The following is an 18,050-nucleotide window of genomic DNA, read 5'->3' as shown; positions in this document are numbered from 1 at the left end:
TCTGCTAAAATAAACTGGGTGAGATAAGCACCACAGGCATCCCTGGGTGAGTTTTATACGGACGGTCCCCGCTCTGCAGCGGAGAGTCACAGTGTAGTGAGGAAGCATCTCAGCTCCAGTCCCGGACCGACCACACAACACAACCATCCAGAGGAACTCCCACTAACAGACAGAAGGACAGGAGACACAGGTAAGGAGCCGCTGAGTGTGGGCCTTCATGATAAGCAGGGAAAGAAGGGCCCTGAGAGGAGCATTAAGTTTGCCAAGTGTTACACAGGTTTGGAAGCCATTGGGTTCTTTAAAGAATTGTAAACAAGGAACCAGTAAATCATACATTTCGGTGTTGTGCTGTGGTGCAAGTAGAGTAATAATAAGTATTTTAATTTGAAAGATTTAATCAGATTATGAGGAAATGCATTGCTTCAACAAAACACTGTTACAGTCACACTCACTTAACAAAATGGGGCTGGACTCAATAACATTTAGAACTTGTGACTATAAGACATAATTTAGGTTTAGTTACTTGTGGTTTACAGTGTGCATAAACATGTAAGAGAATCGGATCATATAAAGAACTGTAAATTCATATAATCATACATTTCTGTGTTAATGTAGTGGCAGCTTCTAAATGTAAATACTCATATAGTAGTAGTAAAATTATTAATATATGAAGTATTTTAAATTGAGAGATTTAATCAAATTATGAATTAAATCCATTGCTTGAACAAAATGCTGTTATATTAACTTAATAAAACTGATGGGCCCTTAGAAAGAAGAATAATTTCTGACTAACATATAATTTAAGATTTGTGATTCACAACAAAATGAAACCTAAAGGAGTTTGTGTTTCTTCTGTTTGTCACTAAAATCCAATCTGACTAAAAAAAAAACCAAATTATACATAGAATCCTACAATTAAAATAAATCTTTGTACAAATGATTGAACTGTCTGTTTCCATCGTAGAAAAACAACGACGATGATGATGATGATGCAGTCCGGCCAAAATGACCTGACTAAACAAAGGATGATGAACGCTAGGGCTCTGTCCAGAGAGGCCAAAGGAGGTGAGTGCACTGAGGAAGCATTGGTTTAGTTTCAGAATGTGTCACAACACTGAGACACAGAATTGATTTACATGTACATGAATGTGGACGTTAAAAAAAACTACTGCCCTAGTATGCGATCACAGCCGGAGGTTGTCAGATGAAATTGAGCCAGACATCAAAGAGAAATCGCCTGAGGCCATGTGGAGCATGGTACACCCGAATCCCAGGAGAGACAGTATGCTGTTAAAGTTCTCCAGACGTTTCCGCTGGGAGCATCCCAGTTGCACTGTGTGTTTTTCCTGCTCTGTCTGCCAGCTAGACTTTGACAAAAAGACCCCTGCACTCAGAAAAATTTGAATCGATCAAAGGCCGCTACTCAAGGATGGCGTAGGTCCAGATTTGTGGGCCATCCACTCTTACATTGGTCTTTCATCCAAAGATCCTATTTATATGCCCAGTTACCCGTGCAACCCCCGACCACAACAAACATTACACACATCTTGACGTCATCTTGAGGCTATTCCAGACCCTCCTCTGTGACATGATGTAACACGAGAAGAGACCCTCAGCAAAAGCTGTGGTTAACATCTTAGTGATGCTGTGACATGGCTCAGCCCCCCTCAGCTGTTGAAAGTTGACAGAAACTGGAAGATCCAAGGAGACATCAAGATTTGCCAACAGCCCCTATTAGCCTGTGTTACTTTCCTTCTTCTGCCACCGTTGCTCTTGCGCTCGAACAACCAAGCGTCATGATGTATTTCAAGGTTGGAGTCATCTGATGCCACGGCACGCGGCACAGAAACCCGGGGGGAACCTCTCCACTGTGATGCTGCACCACTGAAAATGCACAGGGACATTTAATGCAATCACTTATTAAAAGGCCTCCGTGTGTCTGTCATGTTGTGCCAGGGGGTCTGAACCTGGTGAAGAAGATCAGTACTCCCAAGGACGTGATGATGGAGGAGCTGAATCTTCCGTCCAATCGCGGCTCCCGCATGTTTCAGGAGAGACAGAAGCGAGTGGAGAGGTTCACCCTGGAGAACCCCGGCAACGTGGCTTACAACGCCAATACTGTAAGGAAACGACACACAGCACATAACACACAAAGACACATCAACTAACATAAGTGTGCTCTACTTGAACTTATGAACCTGTGTTTCCGACATGCAGTGAATGCATTTAAAAAGCTTCCGGTGTATCTTCACTATGATTATTAATCAGGAGGGTTTCTGCAGTCCCATTTCTGTGGAGTACAGAAACATCTGCTAGTCATTAATTGTCTTCAAATAAACAAATGAGCAACATATATACAAAATAATTACATTTAAAGAGACATTTAAAGAGGTGTAAAGGAGCCCTGGCAATTCACTCTTTCATAAAAGCATAAAAGGACATTTAAAAAAAGTATTTGACAACATTTAAACAGCAGAGTTGGAGATATGAGGATATTTGGTTTGGAAAATTTCCCACAATGCACTACAACATCTTTTACGATGTTCCAGTCAGTACAAGTCATGACTTTTGTTTATTTCACTGGGTGGGGCAGTGCAAATCGCTAAATAAACACAGCACGACTGACTTAATGAATCACATTTGATACAAAGTGCTTATAAACAGAATATCACAAAACCTTGAAAGACTGTTTACAATGATGGCAGCCATCTTTTGAAGCCAGGTCTGACAAGATTTTTCTGACATTCTGTATCAGAATCTAACCTCGTTTGGCAATACAATTTCCAATTGAAGAAATTCCAATGCAGGGGGTCAGAGAGTAATACAAAGTGTGCTACCCGGCCTTCTAAATCTCAGCCTCTTTCCCACATTTAAACACCCCAGGTTCTAATACAGGCTTCCAGTAAGAATTAATAATGATCTTGAGCTAAAGCTGAGATTTGTCCTAACATTGGAAAGCTCCTTTCTAAGTGACAGCAGGCCTCCTGACATGTAAAAATCATTTAATTGCATGTCTAAAAATAGTGGAGTCCCTCTTTGATAAAAAAAACTGTCTAACAGTGTTTTGGAAGTAATTAAATTCACAGAAATGAAACTTTGTCCCCTCAGGTCCATCTCGATGCTCCTCAAATCCTCTCAGAGCCTCAAGGAGGGAAAGAAAACCAGGGTTTCTCCATCGCTGGTAAGCACAGCCTGGTCATGAACCTGCAGAAGACTGTGGCAAAGAAGGGCAGTCCCGACGTCCTCGCTCCAGGTAAATGCTCGTACACACGGCGAGGAGGGCATCTCGACCGACTAGTTCACCGCTTGGCTACTTTTCAGCTTTTAAATGGACGTGTGTTGAGCAAATAAATAGAATGTTATTATTGTTGCCAGTGCTCGGAGTGTTGGCAGTTTGTACAGAGCTATTATCTGTGAGTATCTTTGCTGAGTGCTGTTGTGCATTTGCTCTGACAGAAGTCCAACTGAGCTCTTTTTATTATCAGGGATTCACACTGGGATCTAATTACTGAACTTCCTATTGTTGTTGACAGTAGTGACATGGAGGATATTTTATATGTAAATTAGATCTGGTGGTTGTTGTTAGATCTTGCTTTTATGTCAATTATCAAATAGGTTTTGTGATTAAATTAAAAACGTAGGGATAATCCATTTTTCTCGACACAGGAGACCTTACATTTGCTTGCTTGAAATTTTTAATATAGTAACACGGCTTTCACTTTACCAGTAGGCGTATGTCCTTTTTGCTCTTTGATGTGAGATTTTTATTCGTGCCAGGTTATTCTGGCCCTCTAAAGGACATCCCCCGTGAGAAGTTCAACACAACAGTGATCCCCAAGTCCTACTCCTCCCCATGGACGGAAGCTTTGGGAACCAAAGAAGAGCTCCTGAACGCCCTCAATACCGAGCTGCCCCAGCTCCCACCAGGGCTCCAGCCCGCAAACTTCAGAAGCTTCAACAGGTAAGAGTCGGCTGCTTCACTTTACCAGTCACTGCCCAGTTCACCCAAATAAATCATAAACTGCTCAATGGGAAGCACCCGTCTTCAAATAGACCCGCAGATGACCTCACCGTGTCATCCATCACCATCATCCCGCTCCCTCGGCTCCACTCCATGTTTCCACAGTTTGAAAATGAATCCGGTCTCTGGCTCGCACCTCCTTGAATTGTGGCTATGCGCTGGCTATTTTGAACCCTGGCTCTTGAAAGATGATCCACTCGAGGCTAAGAGGTTTTAATGTCCCCACAAGACTGATTGCGCAGGAAAGGGAATCACTTTTCTCATGGCACACAAGGAATTGCATCTCATCGGTGAGGCAGGACAAAGGTTAGGCTTGGGCAGAGGAAGAAATGGAAAATGTATGAAAGACAAGCTCAGACTTAGGTCATTTAAGGCTGTCGATCAATAAGCTTCTGTCACTGTCTGGAAGAGTAGTACCACTCTGTTCAGCTTTTAGGATTATCAAGAAATTGTGAAGCTTTAATTAGTATTTCCCAAATGTGTCCCTAATGCTGGTTGACACTATTAAATTCAGATTTGTATTAAATAGTAATGCCTCTTCTGTTTTTTGGTATAATTACTGAAACCAACATGTCCTTCCCATTCCCTTTCAAATTCGTTAATTTCTAAGAGGAGGCTCTAGTCATTTGATCCAATTTAGTACTTTTTGAAATAGTTGATTTTTAAAGAGATGATCAGAGATTTACTTCTTATGATGGGATTTATGATCCCTATAAGAATAACAAACCTATTTATATTGAAACTTTCAAAACAGATATGCAATTGAGCTTTAGAAGTTAAAAATGAAAAAGGGCAACCATTAAAGTCAGTTTGAAGATCAGATGAAAATAAGATCAAATAAACCTAAAATGATAATAGTCAGCAAGATCAGAGCTAGAAATCCGACCTATAAAATTTGTCTCTTTAAAAGATGTTAAGGACTTTGCCAGATATAAAATTCCATGACATGTTTATACCAAGTTTATTAACATCACATATTGGGAAATAAACCAAGGCACACCACCAAAAACTCTGCAGAAAGAAAACTACACAAAGATGAAAAAATAACTCCCTACGTAATGCACCCATCTGCTTTGTAAGAACCTCTCTTTGCTCCTCAGATCTGCAATGCCTTTCGGGGGTGCTATGGCCAGCAAGAGGGTGACACCACTCATCGACTTCGAGGCAATCGAGTCTCAGAACCTGCCTGGCGTCGCCTTGGACCGCATGTGCCGACGACCCAACTTCAACAGAGCACCCAGGGGATGGGGAGGCTATTACAGCCCTGAATCTAATGAACTATGAAGGACTGATAAGAGAAAGACGACAACGTGCAGATCTATGCTTGCACCTCGCCTCCTGCGAAAACGATCCTCTTGTTAAATAGTGGGCACTGCAAGAGGACTGCTATACCGCTAAAGTAATGTGCCGCTGCTGAGTGGATTGACCAGCTCAGACCATCTCCAGATGCTGGAATCTGCTAATTACCACAGTAGAGTCCAGGACCATGCTGCCACAGGCTTTTCAGTCTGACCCATTTCTATTCTTCACCAAAAAGAGTCATTTCTTCTGACTTTTTTTTCCTCCACCACCCACACAACCCAACCCGCATACATGATAATGATGAATTATACAGACTACAAAAATATTAATGACAAAATTTGGGTCAATTTAATAAGTGAAAACATCATACAAAGAAAGACCAATAACAAATACCTTAGGTTGTGGAATATTAAGATTCTGTCAAATAAAAAAAGTAAATGTAACTGGAAATTTAAAGGTTTAAAATTGTTCCTCAGAAGTGAATGTGATGCTTGAAACAATGAGACAGATACATGTTTAACCTAAAGTATTCAGTTTTATATGTACAACAGCGCTGAACACACCAGTCCTTTAAAAAACCTGATCACATTGGTCAGCTCTCTTATGTTTGAAGCCTTTTACTTTGTGAAATTCCACTGCGTAGATGCTGCTCTGGTGCTTTTTAACTTTCCAGTTGCTACAGTTATCTTAGCTCCAGACACAGATGATGCTCCTTCAGTTCATTAACTGTTCTGCAAGTGGCATAATAAAACAGATGATATCCTCTAAGAAATCACTGTTTTTTTGTACAGTATATTCCTCCCTGTAGTTTGCTATTTGCAGGCCATGACACATCATCTGAGGAGAAGGCACCTGACCAGGTCAACCGGAGAAAAAGAATGAAAGCTAATCACAGTATGATTTCACTACCAGCTACTCTCCATGGCGTGCGCCATGTGCTGCATGGGCACCCATGCGCTGAGGATCCTGGGAGGGGTAGTGAATATGACCAGGAGGTCTCATGTTCATTGGAGGGGGCATAGGTGGAGCCATGTGAGCCATGGGGTGAAACATTGGAGGCCCAAAACCTGAATGAGCAGATGAAAAATAAAAGTTAATACAGCATTAGACATTTTTTTTCAGTGTGTTTCAATAATTTATTAATTTAATAAATAGCTGTTTCATATTTGAAAGATATTGTTTTTGGCTGTGGGCCTGATGTCAGCTTCATCTGTGAGCTCAAGGTAATAATATTACCTGGGGGAGGTGGGTTGATTCCTGGTGGTGGGGGCAGAGCTATGTTCAGGACAGCAGGAGAAGTGCCTGGGTCCAGGTTGAAGTAATTGGCAGGAGTTTCTTCATCCAATGGTGGTGGTGGAGGAAGAGCTACAGCACAAAAGAAAAACACAGAATTAGTTAAGACAATCTATAAAATATATTTCAATAGAAATCAATGCGTTACTTTGTTCCACTCTAAGTGGCAGTACGTATTTATTTTATTACTGTACATGAGGATTATGATTCAATTATCAAAAGAAATCATGAGAAGTACAAAGTAAATACTACTTTAATTTAGACTAACAGCATATGGCTATGTCATTATACTATGTCATCTTATTTAAGCCGTCACTGTGTTTCAGACTCACCTCCAGGCAGACCAGGTACAGGATCAAGTCTGGTGCCCATCTCGCTGACACCTTCTTTGATACCCTCCTTTCCTCTAGCTGCCTGAGACCTGAAATACACACAAACCATACAAGTTGTAAATATTCAATACATCACTCTGTTAAATACCTCAGCACAAATGTGCCCAGAGTTTCCTGCTCTGCTGCTCTTATTCTTTGCTGTGTAAAAACAGTTTGCTGTTAGTTATGACTGAGGTGATAATTTCAAAACACAGACTCTCTGAACACTACCTGGTGCTAATTAGCAAATTATCACTTTAAACCATCACTTCACCTCCCAAGTAACCCTGGTTAGTGCACCATATGTAAGCTAATACATGTAACCAGATGGCAGAGGAGCTGTTTTGGTTGCATAGTAAGATTAATATTTACCCCCAGAATGGGACCTTTACTGCCTCTGGAGCACAAGCACGCTATCCTGGGATTTGCCACTAATCGTGTGCAGAAAATACATGAGCTGCTGTTAATGGATTCCAAGTCAGGAGGTCTGGTCAGAGATGGACACACCAAGGCTTCAATTCACCTTCTCGATCAACTTCTTACCTTCCCCATTTGACAGTGAGCCTTCGTCCATTAATGATCAGTTTGTTGAAGGACTTCTCTGCAGCCGTTTCAGCAGACTGGCGTGTGGCAAACTGGATGAAGGCACACTGCTGTCGCTGGACGATGGTAATGGTACGAATCTCACCAAACTGGTAGAAGTGGCTCCTGTAATAATACAGGCAAATGTCAAATAGAATCATAACAATGGATATTATGGTTTAAAATTGTACCAACAGTGATTGCATCATCTACACTATATCTCGAAAATAAGACAAACGTGCTCTTTGTGGACAAAAACAAAGTTGTGTAAGAGTCTGTTATGAAATTGGGATTCTTACTTGAGGTCTCCATCCGTGACAGTATCTCCCAAACCCCCAATGTAGAGGGTGGAAATCGACTTGTCATCAGGTGGGTCCAGTCGTGGCATGGTTGAGGCCCTTGTCAGCAGCTTGGCTGCAACCGGGTCATTGATACCGTAGTAACGGTCTTTTATGTTCTGGTCAGCCAGAGGATCGTCGGGGTCCGTGGGCTTCTCATGCCTTTGTGAAAAATGTTTGATTAATAATGAGAAAATAAAAAACAGTGTAACAACTGTGAATTATAGGTTACAGTCTGAAACTGAGCCATACGAATAACCCTGTTGCCTATTGTAGCAAGTACTCAGAAAAGTTTTTAATAAATATATATATATATATATATATATATACACATTAATTAACAAACATAATATCAACATAAGAAACAACCTTCCGAACTCCAAATCAATTTCTAATCCCTAATTCACAGCATCTGTAACCAGTTTCAAGAAGTGTCACTCACCTGTAGGGACACTCCTCCCCTCTCTTACACTCTCCCTTCACCCAGAAGGAGCAGATGTGCGGCCGGTTCCTCTTGTAATATGGCGTCGTACGGGCCAGTTTCAGCAACATATCACTGGAACTAGGAGCCTTGCCCAACTGGCCCACCGGCCGTGTGCCATCAGTATTTGCTATCTGGGAACACAAATGTCCAAATATACATAAGATCAATGACAATCCTCTTGGTACCATTTGTGTTTAAAAATGCATTTGCTTTCAGTGTTTTTGTCAGTTTGAAAACTTCACTGTCACAATTATTCACAAGTGAGCGAGCATTAGAAAACAACTGTACCTCTCTCTCCATATTCTGAGTGTAGTACTCCTTGTTTACATCTGACTTAGGAACCTCATCCTTAACAGAAAGCCCAGTGTCTCGCACCTGGATAGGCAAACCTGTACAACAGAAAGTAGGACAAGAGGGTTAAGCTCACATAGATTCTTGCTTCAACAAACCGTAGTTGAATGCAGTTCATATGACATTTACAGATTAAAATGAGTCACTTCCCAAGACCTACCATATTCCAGGTCTAGCAGACATGTCTGACAAACATTCTTCATTTTGCTGCAGGTCTGACAGACCTCCGTCTTCTTGAAACGCATCCGTGTCCCCGGACACCATCGGAACACAGTGAAGGGTCGAGCACAAATCTGAAGTGCAAAGAATGAAAATTTATAAATGTTCTTACAATTAAGAGTGTAAGGTAACGGACATGTTATTTGTACTGCATAATCATGATTTGAAATATTAATACGAAACATACCTTGCATTCTTTCCCATACTTCTCCTTAGTCTGTAATACAAAGCACGGATTAATTTTACACAGCAAAGAATCTACCTCCACTTCATTGCAATGACAAAGTCCTGCTCACTCACCATACGGATGTAAGGATTTTCTCCCAAACATGTCTGACACAGAATTGGAAAATCCTGAAGGACAGAGAAAAAAAAGATGTTAAAAAAAGAATAAAGTTCCACGTCAATTAAAAACCCAACAAGTTTGTGAAGCAGTAACATGGCCTATATTCTGGGTTTTAATTTCTTCTGAGGGCATCTTAGTGAAGGTGCATGTGTGACATGGACTTGCTCTCTGACTTTGCCATCTGTTGAAGGATGCTGTTTCACTCTAAGTGCTAACTGCAGAAAATGACCTTGCGTTAATCCAAACCCACTGACGGCATCAGCCAAACACCGAAATATAAGCAGCTCTTGTGGCACAAACGTCATCTAAGGTTGCAAAGGTTTATATTCTCATGTGTTGATAAAACCAACATTGGTCACAGGCCAAGTTGTGTCATGCTTCAGGAGAGAAAACTGATTTGAGCCCTATATATAGAAGGGTGAGGGTCATTAAAGTGGTCAGTGCAAAAAATATAGTTGCTTGATGCGCAAATAGTGAACTGAGAAGCAAGATCAGGTAGTTGTTTCAAAACCTAAACTTGGCTCATATTCTAGATAACATGGGTGTGGTAGTTTCCCACCAGAAAGGCTGATTTATCCTTTCTTATAACGAACTCATATATAACATCACACATGTGTGCACAACTGAATGATGCCAATAACACAGACCACAATACTGTGGTATTTCCATTAATCTAAGGGCCACGTTAAGGTTGTGTCGTCGTCAAACAGGCGGGTCTTCTTCACCACAGCGGCTAATGAGCTAAACTTACTATGTGATACGAGTTAAAACAGATATAATCATAACGAGCTTTTACAAGTGATCAGGTGAAACCGGTTCTGTCCAGCGTGAAGCAGTTCTGTTTGTTTTACAATGAAACTTCCAGTAAGTGTACGAGGATGCGTTTTAATGTTGTTATCCTGCTAATGCTAGGCTAGTTCAGTAACGTTAGCTATAGCAGCTAACTTTAGCACAACACGCGTTTACATCCCAGTGACCGAGAGATAATTCTGAGCCCGGTCTCAAGTGATAAGGTAGAAAATATGTAGCTGGTTGTAGCTGGTTTCCGATCAAACTGTATTTTATTATCTTAATTAGTGTCAGCAGCGAAGCTAACACCCGACCTGTTAATAGCGCAATAGCCACGCTTCGGCTACTAGCTCACGGGGAGCTAACAAGCTACCAGGCAAAGCTGCCGTGTTTGTGGTGAGCGGGTCGGCTTCACGATCACGTTAATTTCTAAAACTTAGCGAGGAAAATGTTGCCGTTCAGTTTCCCTCCCTGTTGTGAACACCGAGATGTCGATTAAACGTACCGCGTCTTCCCAGTTCTGTCTGTTGTAGGTGTTGGAGCCCAGGGACGTCGCCATTTTGCAGAATGCGAGCCAGCCGGGCCAGTGTCTGGACCAGAATGCACAGCGGCAGAGAGCCACGCGTCACCTTAAGGTGTCGCCCTCTTTCAAGATGATGCTCAACAACACGATCACCTCAGGGAGACAAATATAAATACCTGGAAACATGGTCTACATTATATCACAGACAAATCTGCAGATTAGCTGTGCAGCGCTGAAGCATTCTTTTTCTGTCGTTTCTTACGGTTGTTTTAAATTCATATTTATAGTCCACCTTATTTCTGAAGTGAGTGTAGTTCCTTTTAGTGTGTTTTACAATCAGAACATACATACATATGATGTACAGCCGTATAAAAAACGATAGCACTTATAGTATAAAGTTGCTGAAATAGGTTCCATTCATGTTAACAATATAAGTTTATTAAAATCTGAACGTATCAGTGATATTTATAATTTTTAAAGGAGGAGAGGTGCAAGCGTAGATCAACACTTTGTAGTCTTTCTCTTATCAGTCCTTCATAGTTCATTAGATTCAGGGTTGTAATAGCCTCCCCATCCCCTGGGTGCCCTGTTGAAGTTGGCACATGCGGTCCAAGGCGACGCCAGGCAGGTTCTGAGATTCGACTGCCTCGAAGTCGATGAGCAGTGTCACCCTCTTGCTGGCCATAGCACCCCGAATGGCATGGCAGATCTGAGGAACAAAGACAGTTTTTGGTGATGTCCCTTGTTTTATTTCACAATATGTGACGTTAATAAGCTTAGTTTTAACATTATGACATCGAGTTTTATATATGGCACAGTTCTTATCCTCATATTTTACAGACACAATATATAGGTGTGATTTCTAGCTCGGATCTTACTGACTACTTTTATCATTAAATATCTTTTCTTTTTTCTTTTCATTTGATCTTCAAATTGCCATTACTTTTTCCCCATTGTTTGGCTTTTTAATTTGCAACTTCTAAAGCTCAATTGTAAATGTGTTTTGAAGGGTTCAATATAAATAAGTTTATTATTCGAATTAAAGGGATCAGAAATCATGAACTGTTTCAAAATTACAAAAAAATCGAATGACTTATCCTTGCCAGAGACTCCACTTGTCACAGCAGTCTGCCACGCCTGGTTTTTCATCCTGTCTCCTCAGTCAGTTCAGTTCCTGTCACACCTCTGATTACTTCATTCCCTTCACCTGAGCTCATTTAATAAATTCTTCTCAGCAGCTAGTGAACAAACTTAAATGTCTAAAAACATAACAGCGGATGTTTACAAAACTAAATAAAAGTATAAAATAATGAGATGATCTCAATATTTGTTTCATATTTGATAGATATCATATTTGGCTGGGGATGTTATATAAGCTTTATTTGTGAGATCAAGGTCACAGATCACAAAAGAATGAAAGCTAATCACAGAATGATTTCACTACCAGCTACTCTCAATGGCGTGCGCCATGTGCTGCATGGGCAAATATGCGCTGAGGATCCTGGGAGGGGTATTGAAGAAAAAAGATAGGTCTCATGCTCATTGGAGGGGGCATAGGTGGAGCCATGGGGTGAAACATTAAAGGCCCAAAACCTGAATGAGCAGATGGAAAAAAAAAATGAATACATGCATTTTTCTCAATGTGTTTCAATAATTTACCCATTTATAAAATTCTTCTTAGCAGCTAGTGAATAAACGAAAATGTTTAAAAACATAACAGCTGATGATTACAAAACTAAATACCATTATAAAATAAGAGATTATCTAAATAGTTGTTTCATGTTTAATAGATAATGTATTTGGGTATGGACCTGATGTCAGCTTCATCTGTGAGCTCAAGGTATTAATTTCACCTGGGGGAGGTGGGTTGATTCCTGGTGGTGGGGGCAGAGCTATGTTCAGGACAGCAGGAGAAGTGCCTGGGTCCAGGTTGAAGTAATTTGCAGGAGTCTCTTCATCCAAAGGTGGTGGTGCAGGAAGAGCTACAGCACAAGAAGAAAAACACAGAATGAGTAAAGACAATCTATAAGATACAAATTTCAAAAGAAATCAATGCGTTACTTTATTCCACTCTAAATGGCAATACGTATTTATTTTATTACTGTACATCAGGATTATCATTCTGTTATCAAAACAAATCATGACAAGTACAAAGTAGATACTACTTTAATTTAGACTAACAGTATATGTCATTATACTATGTCATCTTATGTAAGCCGTCACTGTGTTTCAGACTCACCTCTAGGCAGTCCAGGTACAGGATCAAGTCTGGTGCCCATCTCGCGGACATCTTCTTTGATACCCTCCTTTCCTTTTGCTGCCTGAGACCTGAAATACTCACAAACCATACAAGTTGTAAATATTCATCACATCACTCTGTTAAAAACCTCAGCACAAATGTGCCCAGAGCTTCCTGCTCTGCAGCTCTAATTCTTTGCTGTGGTAAAAACCTTACAGTGTGTGTATAAAACAGACTTAACGCTCCTGATCTCAGTTTGTTGTTAGTTATGACTGAGATGATAATTAATTAGTAATTTCAAAACACAGACTCTCTGAACACTACCTGGTGCTAATTAGCAAATTATCACTTTAAACCATCACTTCACCTCCCAAGTAACCCTGGTTAGTGCACCATATGTAAGCTAATAAATGTAACCAGATGGCAGAGGAGCTGTTTTGGTTGCATAGTAAGATTAATATTTACCCCCAGAATGGGACCTTTACTGCCTCTGAAGCACAAGCACGCTATCCTGGCAATTACCACTAATCGTGTGCAGAAAATACATGAGCTGCTGTTAATGGATTCCAAGTCAGGAGGTCTGGTCAGAGATGGACACACCAAGGCTTCAATTCACCTTCTTGATCAACTTCTTACCTTCCCCATTTGACAGTGAGCCTTCGTCCATTAATGATCAGTTTGTTGAAGGACTTCTCTGCAGCCGTTTCAGCAGACTGGCGTGTGGCAAACTGGATGAAGGCACACTGCTGCCGCTGGACGATGGTAATGGTACGAATCTCACCAAACTGGTAGAAGTGGCTCCTGTAATAATACAGGAAAATGTCAAATGGAACCTTAACAATGGATAAAATTGTAACAGCAGTGATTGCATCATCTACATTATATCTAGAAAATAAGACAAACGTGCTCTTTGTGGACAAACACAAAGTTGTGTAAGAGTCTGTTATGAAATGGGGATTCTTACTTGAGGTCACCAACCGTGAAAGTATCTCCCAAACCCCCAATGAAGAGGGTGGAGATCGACTTGTCATCTGGTGGGTCCAGTCGTGGCATGGTTGAGGCCCTTGTCAGCAGCTTGGCTGCAACTGGGTCATTGATACCGTAGTAACGGTCTTTTATGTTCTGGTCAGCCAGAGGATCGTCGGGGTCCGTGGGCTTCTCATGGCTTTGTGAAAAAATGAGATTATTAATGAGAAAATAAACAAACTGTGTAACAACTGAAACTTATATTAGGATGTTACAGCCAAACTGAGCCATTAGAACAAATTAACCCCTTTGGCAATAGTAGCAAGCTCTCAGAAAAATTTAAAAATTCATATTTAAATTAATAGATAATATCAACATAAGAAACAATCGGTTCCAGAATTCACAATTTATCTCACAGCTTCAAATTTGTCCCCTAACTCACAGCATCTGTAACCACTTTCAAGAAAGTATCACTTACCTGTAGGGACACCCCTCCCCTCTCTTACACTCTCCCTTCACCCAGGAGGAGCAGATGTGCGCCCGGTTCTTCTTAAAATTGGTCATCATACGGCCCAGTCTCAGCAACATATCACTGGAATTAGGAGCCTTGCCCAACTGGCCCACCGGCCGTGTGCCATCAGTATTTGCTATCTGGGAACATACATTTTGAAATATGCAAAAGATCAAAGACAAATCCCAATTTCAGAATCATGTCCAAGTTAAAGATGTCCATATAAAGAAAATCCCTTTTTGTGTCATTTGTGTTTAAAAATGCCTTTGCTTTCAGTGTTTTTGTCAGTGGGAAAATACTTTACTGTTACAATTATTCACAAAACCTCTCCTCTCTGAAATTACTGTATGAGACTCAAAAGGAAAAGTGTGATGGAGGAAATATTTTCTTAATGCTTTAATTTTCACAAGGGAAGGATTTAATCAAATCTGTCGGGCTGTTTTCCCTAATCAATAGTTACGGATGTGTACAACTTTTGCAAGGATTAGAAAACAACTGTACCTCTTTCTCCATGTTCTGAGTGTAGTACTCTTTGTTTACATCTGACTTAGGAACCTCATCCTTAACAGAAAGCCCAGTGTCTCGCACCTGGATAGGCAAACCTGTACAACAGAAAGGAGGACAGGAGGGTTGAGCTCACATAGATTCATGCTTCAACAAACCGTAGTTGAATGCAGATCGTATTACATTTAAAGATTTAAATGAGTCAGTTCCCAAGATTTACCATACTCCAGGTCTGGCAGAAGTGTCTGACAAACATTGTTCATTTGGCTGCAGGTCTGACAGACCTCCATCTTCTTGAAACGCATCTCTGTCCCTCGACACGTTTGGAACACAGTGAAGGGTCGAGCACAGTTCTGAAGTGCAAAGAAGGAAAATGTATACATGTTCTTACATGTGACAGTGTAAGGTAACGAACATTAATACGAAACATACCGTGCATTCGCTCCCATACTTTATCCTACTCTGTAATACAAAGCACAGAAAACGACTTGATATAGTAGGTGTGAGGAACATTTAAGAGGTAGGTAGGTGAAAAAGCAAGATCCGGTAGTTGTGTCAAAACCTCAAATTATAGATTACATGGGTTTGGTAGTTTCCCACCAAAATGACCGTGCAGACATCCAACACGTGTATATGCATACCTCACATGACTGAGGTGGAAGCTCGTGCGGTGGCCCATACAGTATGTATTCACTATACGGCTACCATACATTTCACAAGGCTGCTTTTGCACATCTGATGCGTGTAAGTCTTATTTTACATACCATAACTAGTGAGAAAGAGAAATATTGACAATACTAACTAGCATGGATCAAGCTAGGATCAACCTGGAGTTTTGGGTATGTCTTGGAATCCAGCTCTCCTAAATGAAGAAGGCATTTTCAATGTCATCGAAGGAGCCTTTGATGACATTGAAGATGCCTTTGATGATTTTTCCAGATTTGCCTCTTCACACGTGTCATGTTGACAACATGCTGGACACACTTCAGACAGATCATCTGAGGATTACACACAGATAAACAAAAGTTGCATTATAGAAACTACAAAAAAACAAACTACAGCATTTTCTGGTGAGCCTTTGGGTTGATTTCATTCTCAGATGACTGAACTTCAATATCGAGAACATCCAGCACATCTTTTTAAATCATCACGTGTGATGATTGGAAAGCATCAGAGGCCCACAGTCACTTGTTGACCAGCTGAGTCATTCACCTCAGTGCAGTGGTGCTGCCAAGGGGGGCCAGGTAGGGCCAGGTGGGGACACCTTGATACAGTAAAGGCTATTATCAGAGTTTGTCCTTTTAAACTTTAGGGGCAGCAAACAAATCTCAACCGAATGAATGTCAAATCAGTGTGGAGATTTCTGACCACTGTCATAGACTTACTGTTGTCTGATTTATTTATTGAAAACCTTATTTTGTAATTTATGTCACAATTGTATAAACAATTGTATAAAACAGGCTATAATACATTTGCTTTCTAAATAAAAACAGAGTTCATTTCTGTCTGACTGATTGTATCAATTTGTGAAAAAGCCGCCACCTGCAGTAATATATTTATATTTGATATACTTAAAGTATGAAGTTGCTAAAATAGGTTCCAGTGCTCCTAAGTGAAGGTTGTGGATCAACATTTTACACATCTGAGATAGATCAACTATGTGTATTACCTCCTCACTGTGCACAATGTATAAGCAATATGTATATTGATAAATATTGAATATCTTTGTTATTTTGCTATTAATGAAAATTGCAATGTGATCATTATTCATTCATTTTATTTCCTAGCCCCAATTTTATATAGTATGCTATTAAGAGGAGTTCAACATAAAGAGTTTTATTTTATAACTATATTTGACACAGCTGATTATAAAATTACATTTGACTGTACTTTACTAACAAAGCAGCCTACTAATTTGTGGTGGTGCAACTAATACTTGTGTAGGAGTGAACAGTGTGTGTGTGTGTGTATGTGTGTGTGTACAAACACTGACTGATGGGCTCGTGTGAGTGAGTTTTTGTAAGCCAATTGTGTAGTCCACTTACAGTTTATCTACCCACCTGTTCCAAATCAGGTCAGGGTGTCTTTAGTGTGTGAAACTCCAATTAGCGGGGTAACGGATGTTTGAGATTACGGATGAGCATTAAGCCTCTAATGTTTAGTTAAGGTCAGGCTGAGGTTGTGGAGTCAAAAGACAGGGATTAAACGCAGGCCTGAAGAGCTGGCAACTCTTTCATACTGCAGCTGCCATCAGAGAGGTCATAACGAAAGTATGCTGCTACCCCCATATGTGAATTAAAGGAAACATCACCACTCTCCTCTGTTGCTTTTGATGGCTGATTCAGATGCAGTGAATCAAAGGTATAATCAGCTGCATCGTGCTCATCGGCTCACATGGGCATTGATCGACAGTTGATCATATTTCTTGAACAAAGGTTGAACTTGAATCTCCTTCTTGAATGTCTCTTGTCTGCGTCTTGCCCTGTGTTTCCTGGGACACTAAAGTAAACCTTGTGGGGATCGCCTCCATTCTCTTAATGAGTTGTCTGACCCTGTCTCCTCTATCATGTGATGTGGAAGAGACAGCCAAAGCTGTTTTGAAGGAAGGCTTTGTCTTGGATTTAGCCCTTTCCGTAATCAAAATCACCAACCTCATGAGTTACAGGGTCAAGGGAAATGGAGGTGTCCCACAGCATTGTAGATGTTTCAGACCTCAATCGAAACAAGTTGCACTCTCAGACTGGCATCACGGGTTGTAATGTCTAAACCAGAAACTCACCATAGTTTACATTGAGGTATATTTCATATATTCAGGTCAATTGCAACATTTCTCATTCTTAAAAAGGCTTTTTGTCACCATGAAACCATGTTTGTTGTTCGTATTTTGTAGCTATGATAATAATCATAAATATTGTTATATTTTGACATATATTCAATATTATACATTAACCTCTAAAGATGATTAACATAGTCAGTAAAAGTGGATCAGAGGAAAACTGCATTTCTCTGAAGGAAAAGTAGCAGTGTGTTAGTATTATAAGACCACGATTATTAAATCAGAATCAGAATCAGAATCAGAAAGTATTTATTGACAAGTAGGTTTACACCTACCAGGAATTTGCTCTGGTAATTTGTGCATACAATGAACATAAAAACACAATAAATACAACTGACATAAGAAAAGTAATAAAAAACCCAGTATATATTTACT

General features: G+C 40.4%; 3 protein-coding genes across 3 annotated transcripts; 1 reads left to right on the top strand and 2 right to left on the bottom strand.

Moving 5' to 3' along the window:
• Nucleotides 1-36: 36 nt before the first annotated feature.
• On the top strand, nucleotides 37-6,488 carry LOC128446231 (myozenin-2). The gene is made up of 6 exons (XM_053429226.1): nucleotides 37-190; nucleotides 965-1,065; nucleotides 1,957-2,120; nucleotides 3,109-3,253; nucleotides 3,778-3,961; nucleotides 5,122-6,488. Exons 2-6 carry the CDS (start codon nucleotides 978-980, stop codon nucleotides 5,303-5,305), a joined length of 765 nt encoding a protein of 254 aa, XP_053285201.1. The 5' UTR covers nucleotides 37-190; nucleotides 965-977; the 3' UTR covers nucleotides 5,306-6,488.
• On the bottom strand, nucleotides 5,649-10,696 carry LOC128446230 (pre-mRNA-splicing factor RBM22). The gene is made up of 11 exons (XM_053429225.1): nucleotides 10,602-10,696; nucleotides 9,262-9,315; nucleotides 9,149-9,178; nucleotides 8,903-9,035; nucleotides 8,680-8,780; nucleotides 8,350-8,522; nucleotides 7,869-8,069; nucleotides 7,531-7,695; nucleotides 6,949-7,037; nucleotides 6,560-6,688; nucleotides 5,649-6,390 (listed from the first exon to the last, which is right to left on the bottom strand). Exons 1-11 carry the CDS (start codon nucleotides 10,653-10,655, stop codon nucleotides 6,236-6,238), a joined length of 1,284 nt encoding a protein of 427 aa, XP_053285200.1. The 5' UTR covers nucleotides 10,656-10,696; the 3' UTR covers nucleotides 5,649-6,235.
• Nucleotides 10,697-12,072: 1,376 nt separating this feature from the next.
• Nucleotides 12,073-15,518, bottom strand: LOC128445611 (pre-mRNA-splicing factor RBM22-like). Its single transcript, XM_053428361.1, has 10 exons — nucleotides 15,486-15,518; nucleotides 15,272-15,301; nucleotides 15,060-15,192; nucleotides 14,837-14,937; nucleotides 14,303-14,475; nucleotides 13,823-14,023; nucleotides 13,495-13,659; nucleotides 12,859-12,947; nucleotides 12,473-12,601; nucleotides 12,073-12,212 (listed from the first exon to the last, which is right to left on the bottom strand). The coding sequence occupies exons 1-10, from the start codon at nucleotides 15,516-15,518 to the stop codon at nucleotides 12,073-12,075; spliced, it is 1,194 nt and encodes a 397-aa protein (XP_053284336.1).
• Between the last annotated feature and the right edge of the window lie 2,532 nt (nucleotides 15,519-18,050).

This window comes from Pleuronectes platessa, chromosome 8 (genome assembly GCF_947347685.1).
Source record: "Pleuronectes platessa chromosome 8, fPlePla1.1, whole genome shotgun sequence".
Classification (NCBI taxonomy): Eukaryota; Metazoa; Chordata; class Actinopteri; order Pleuronectiformes; family Pleuronectidae; genus Pleuronectes; species Pleuronectes platessa.
The sequence above is the reverse complement of the archived record's forward strand: the minus strand, read 5'-3'. Positions and strand labels throughout refer to the sequence as shown.

Excerpts from the sequence above, each read along its gene's own strand:
- LOC128446230 (XM_053429225.1), bottom strand. The coding sequence starts at position 10,655 with ATGGCGACGTCCCTGGGCTCCAACACCTACAACAGACAGAACTGGGAA. Across the intron at positions 8,781-8,902 it reads TCTGCTAGACCTGGAATATG|GTTTGCCTATCCAGGTGCGA; the intron begins GTAGGTCTTGGG and ends TCTGTTGTACAG. Across the intron at positions 7,038-7,530 it reads CTCACTGTCAAATGGGGAAG|GTCTCAGGCAGCTAGAGGAA; the intron begins GTAAGAAGTTGA and ends TGTGTATTTCAG.
- LOC128446231 (XM_053429226.1), top strand. The coding sequence starts at position 978 with ATGATGATGATGATGCAGTCCGGCCAAAATGACCTGACTAAACAAAGG. Across the intron at positions 2,121-3,108 it reads TGGCTTACAACGCCAATACT|GTCCATCTCGATGCTCCTCA; the intron begins GTAAGGAAACGA and ends TTGTCCCCTCAG. Across the intron at positions 3,254-3,777 it reads TCCCGACGTCCTCGCTCCAG|GTTATTCTGGCCCTCTAAAG; the intron begins GTAAATGCTCGT and ends TATTCGTGCCAG.
- LOC128445611 (XM_053428361.1), bottom strand. The coding sequence starts at position 15,518 with ATGGGCCACCGCACGAGCTTCCACCTCAGTCAT. Across the intron at positions 15,193-15,271 it reads AGTATGGGAGCGAATGCACG|AACTGTGCTCGACCCTTCAC; the intron begins GTATGTTTCGTA and ends TTTGCACTTCAG. Across the intron at positions 13,660-13,822 it reads TTCACGGTTGGTGACCTCAA|GAGCCACTTCTACCAGTTTG; the intron begins GTAAGAATCCCC and ends GTATTATTACAG.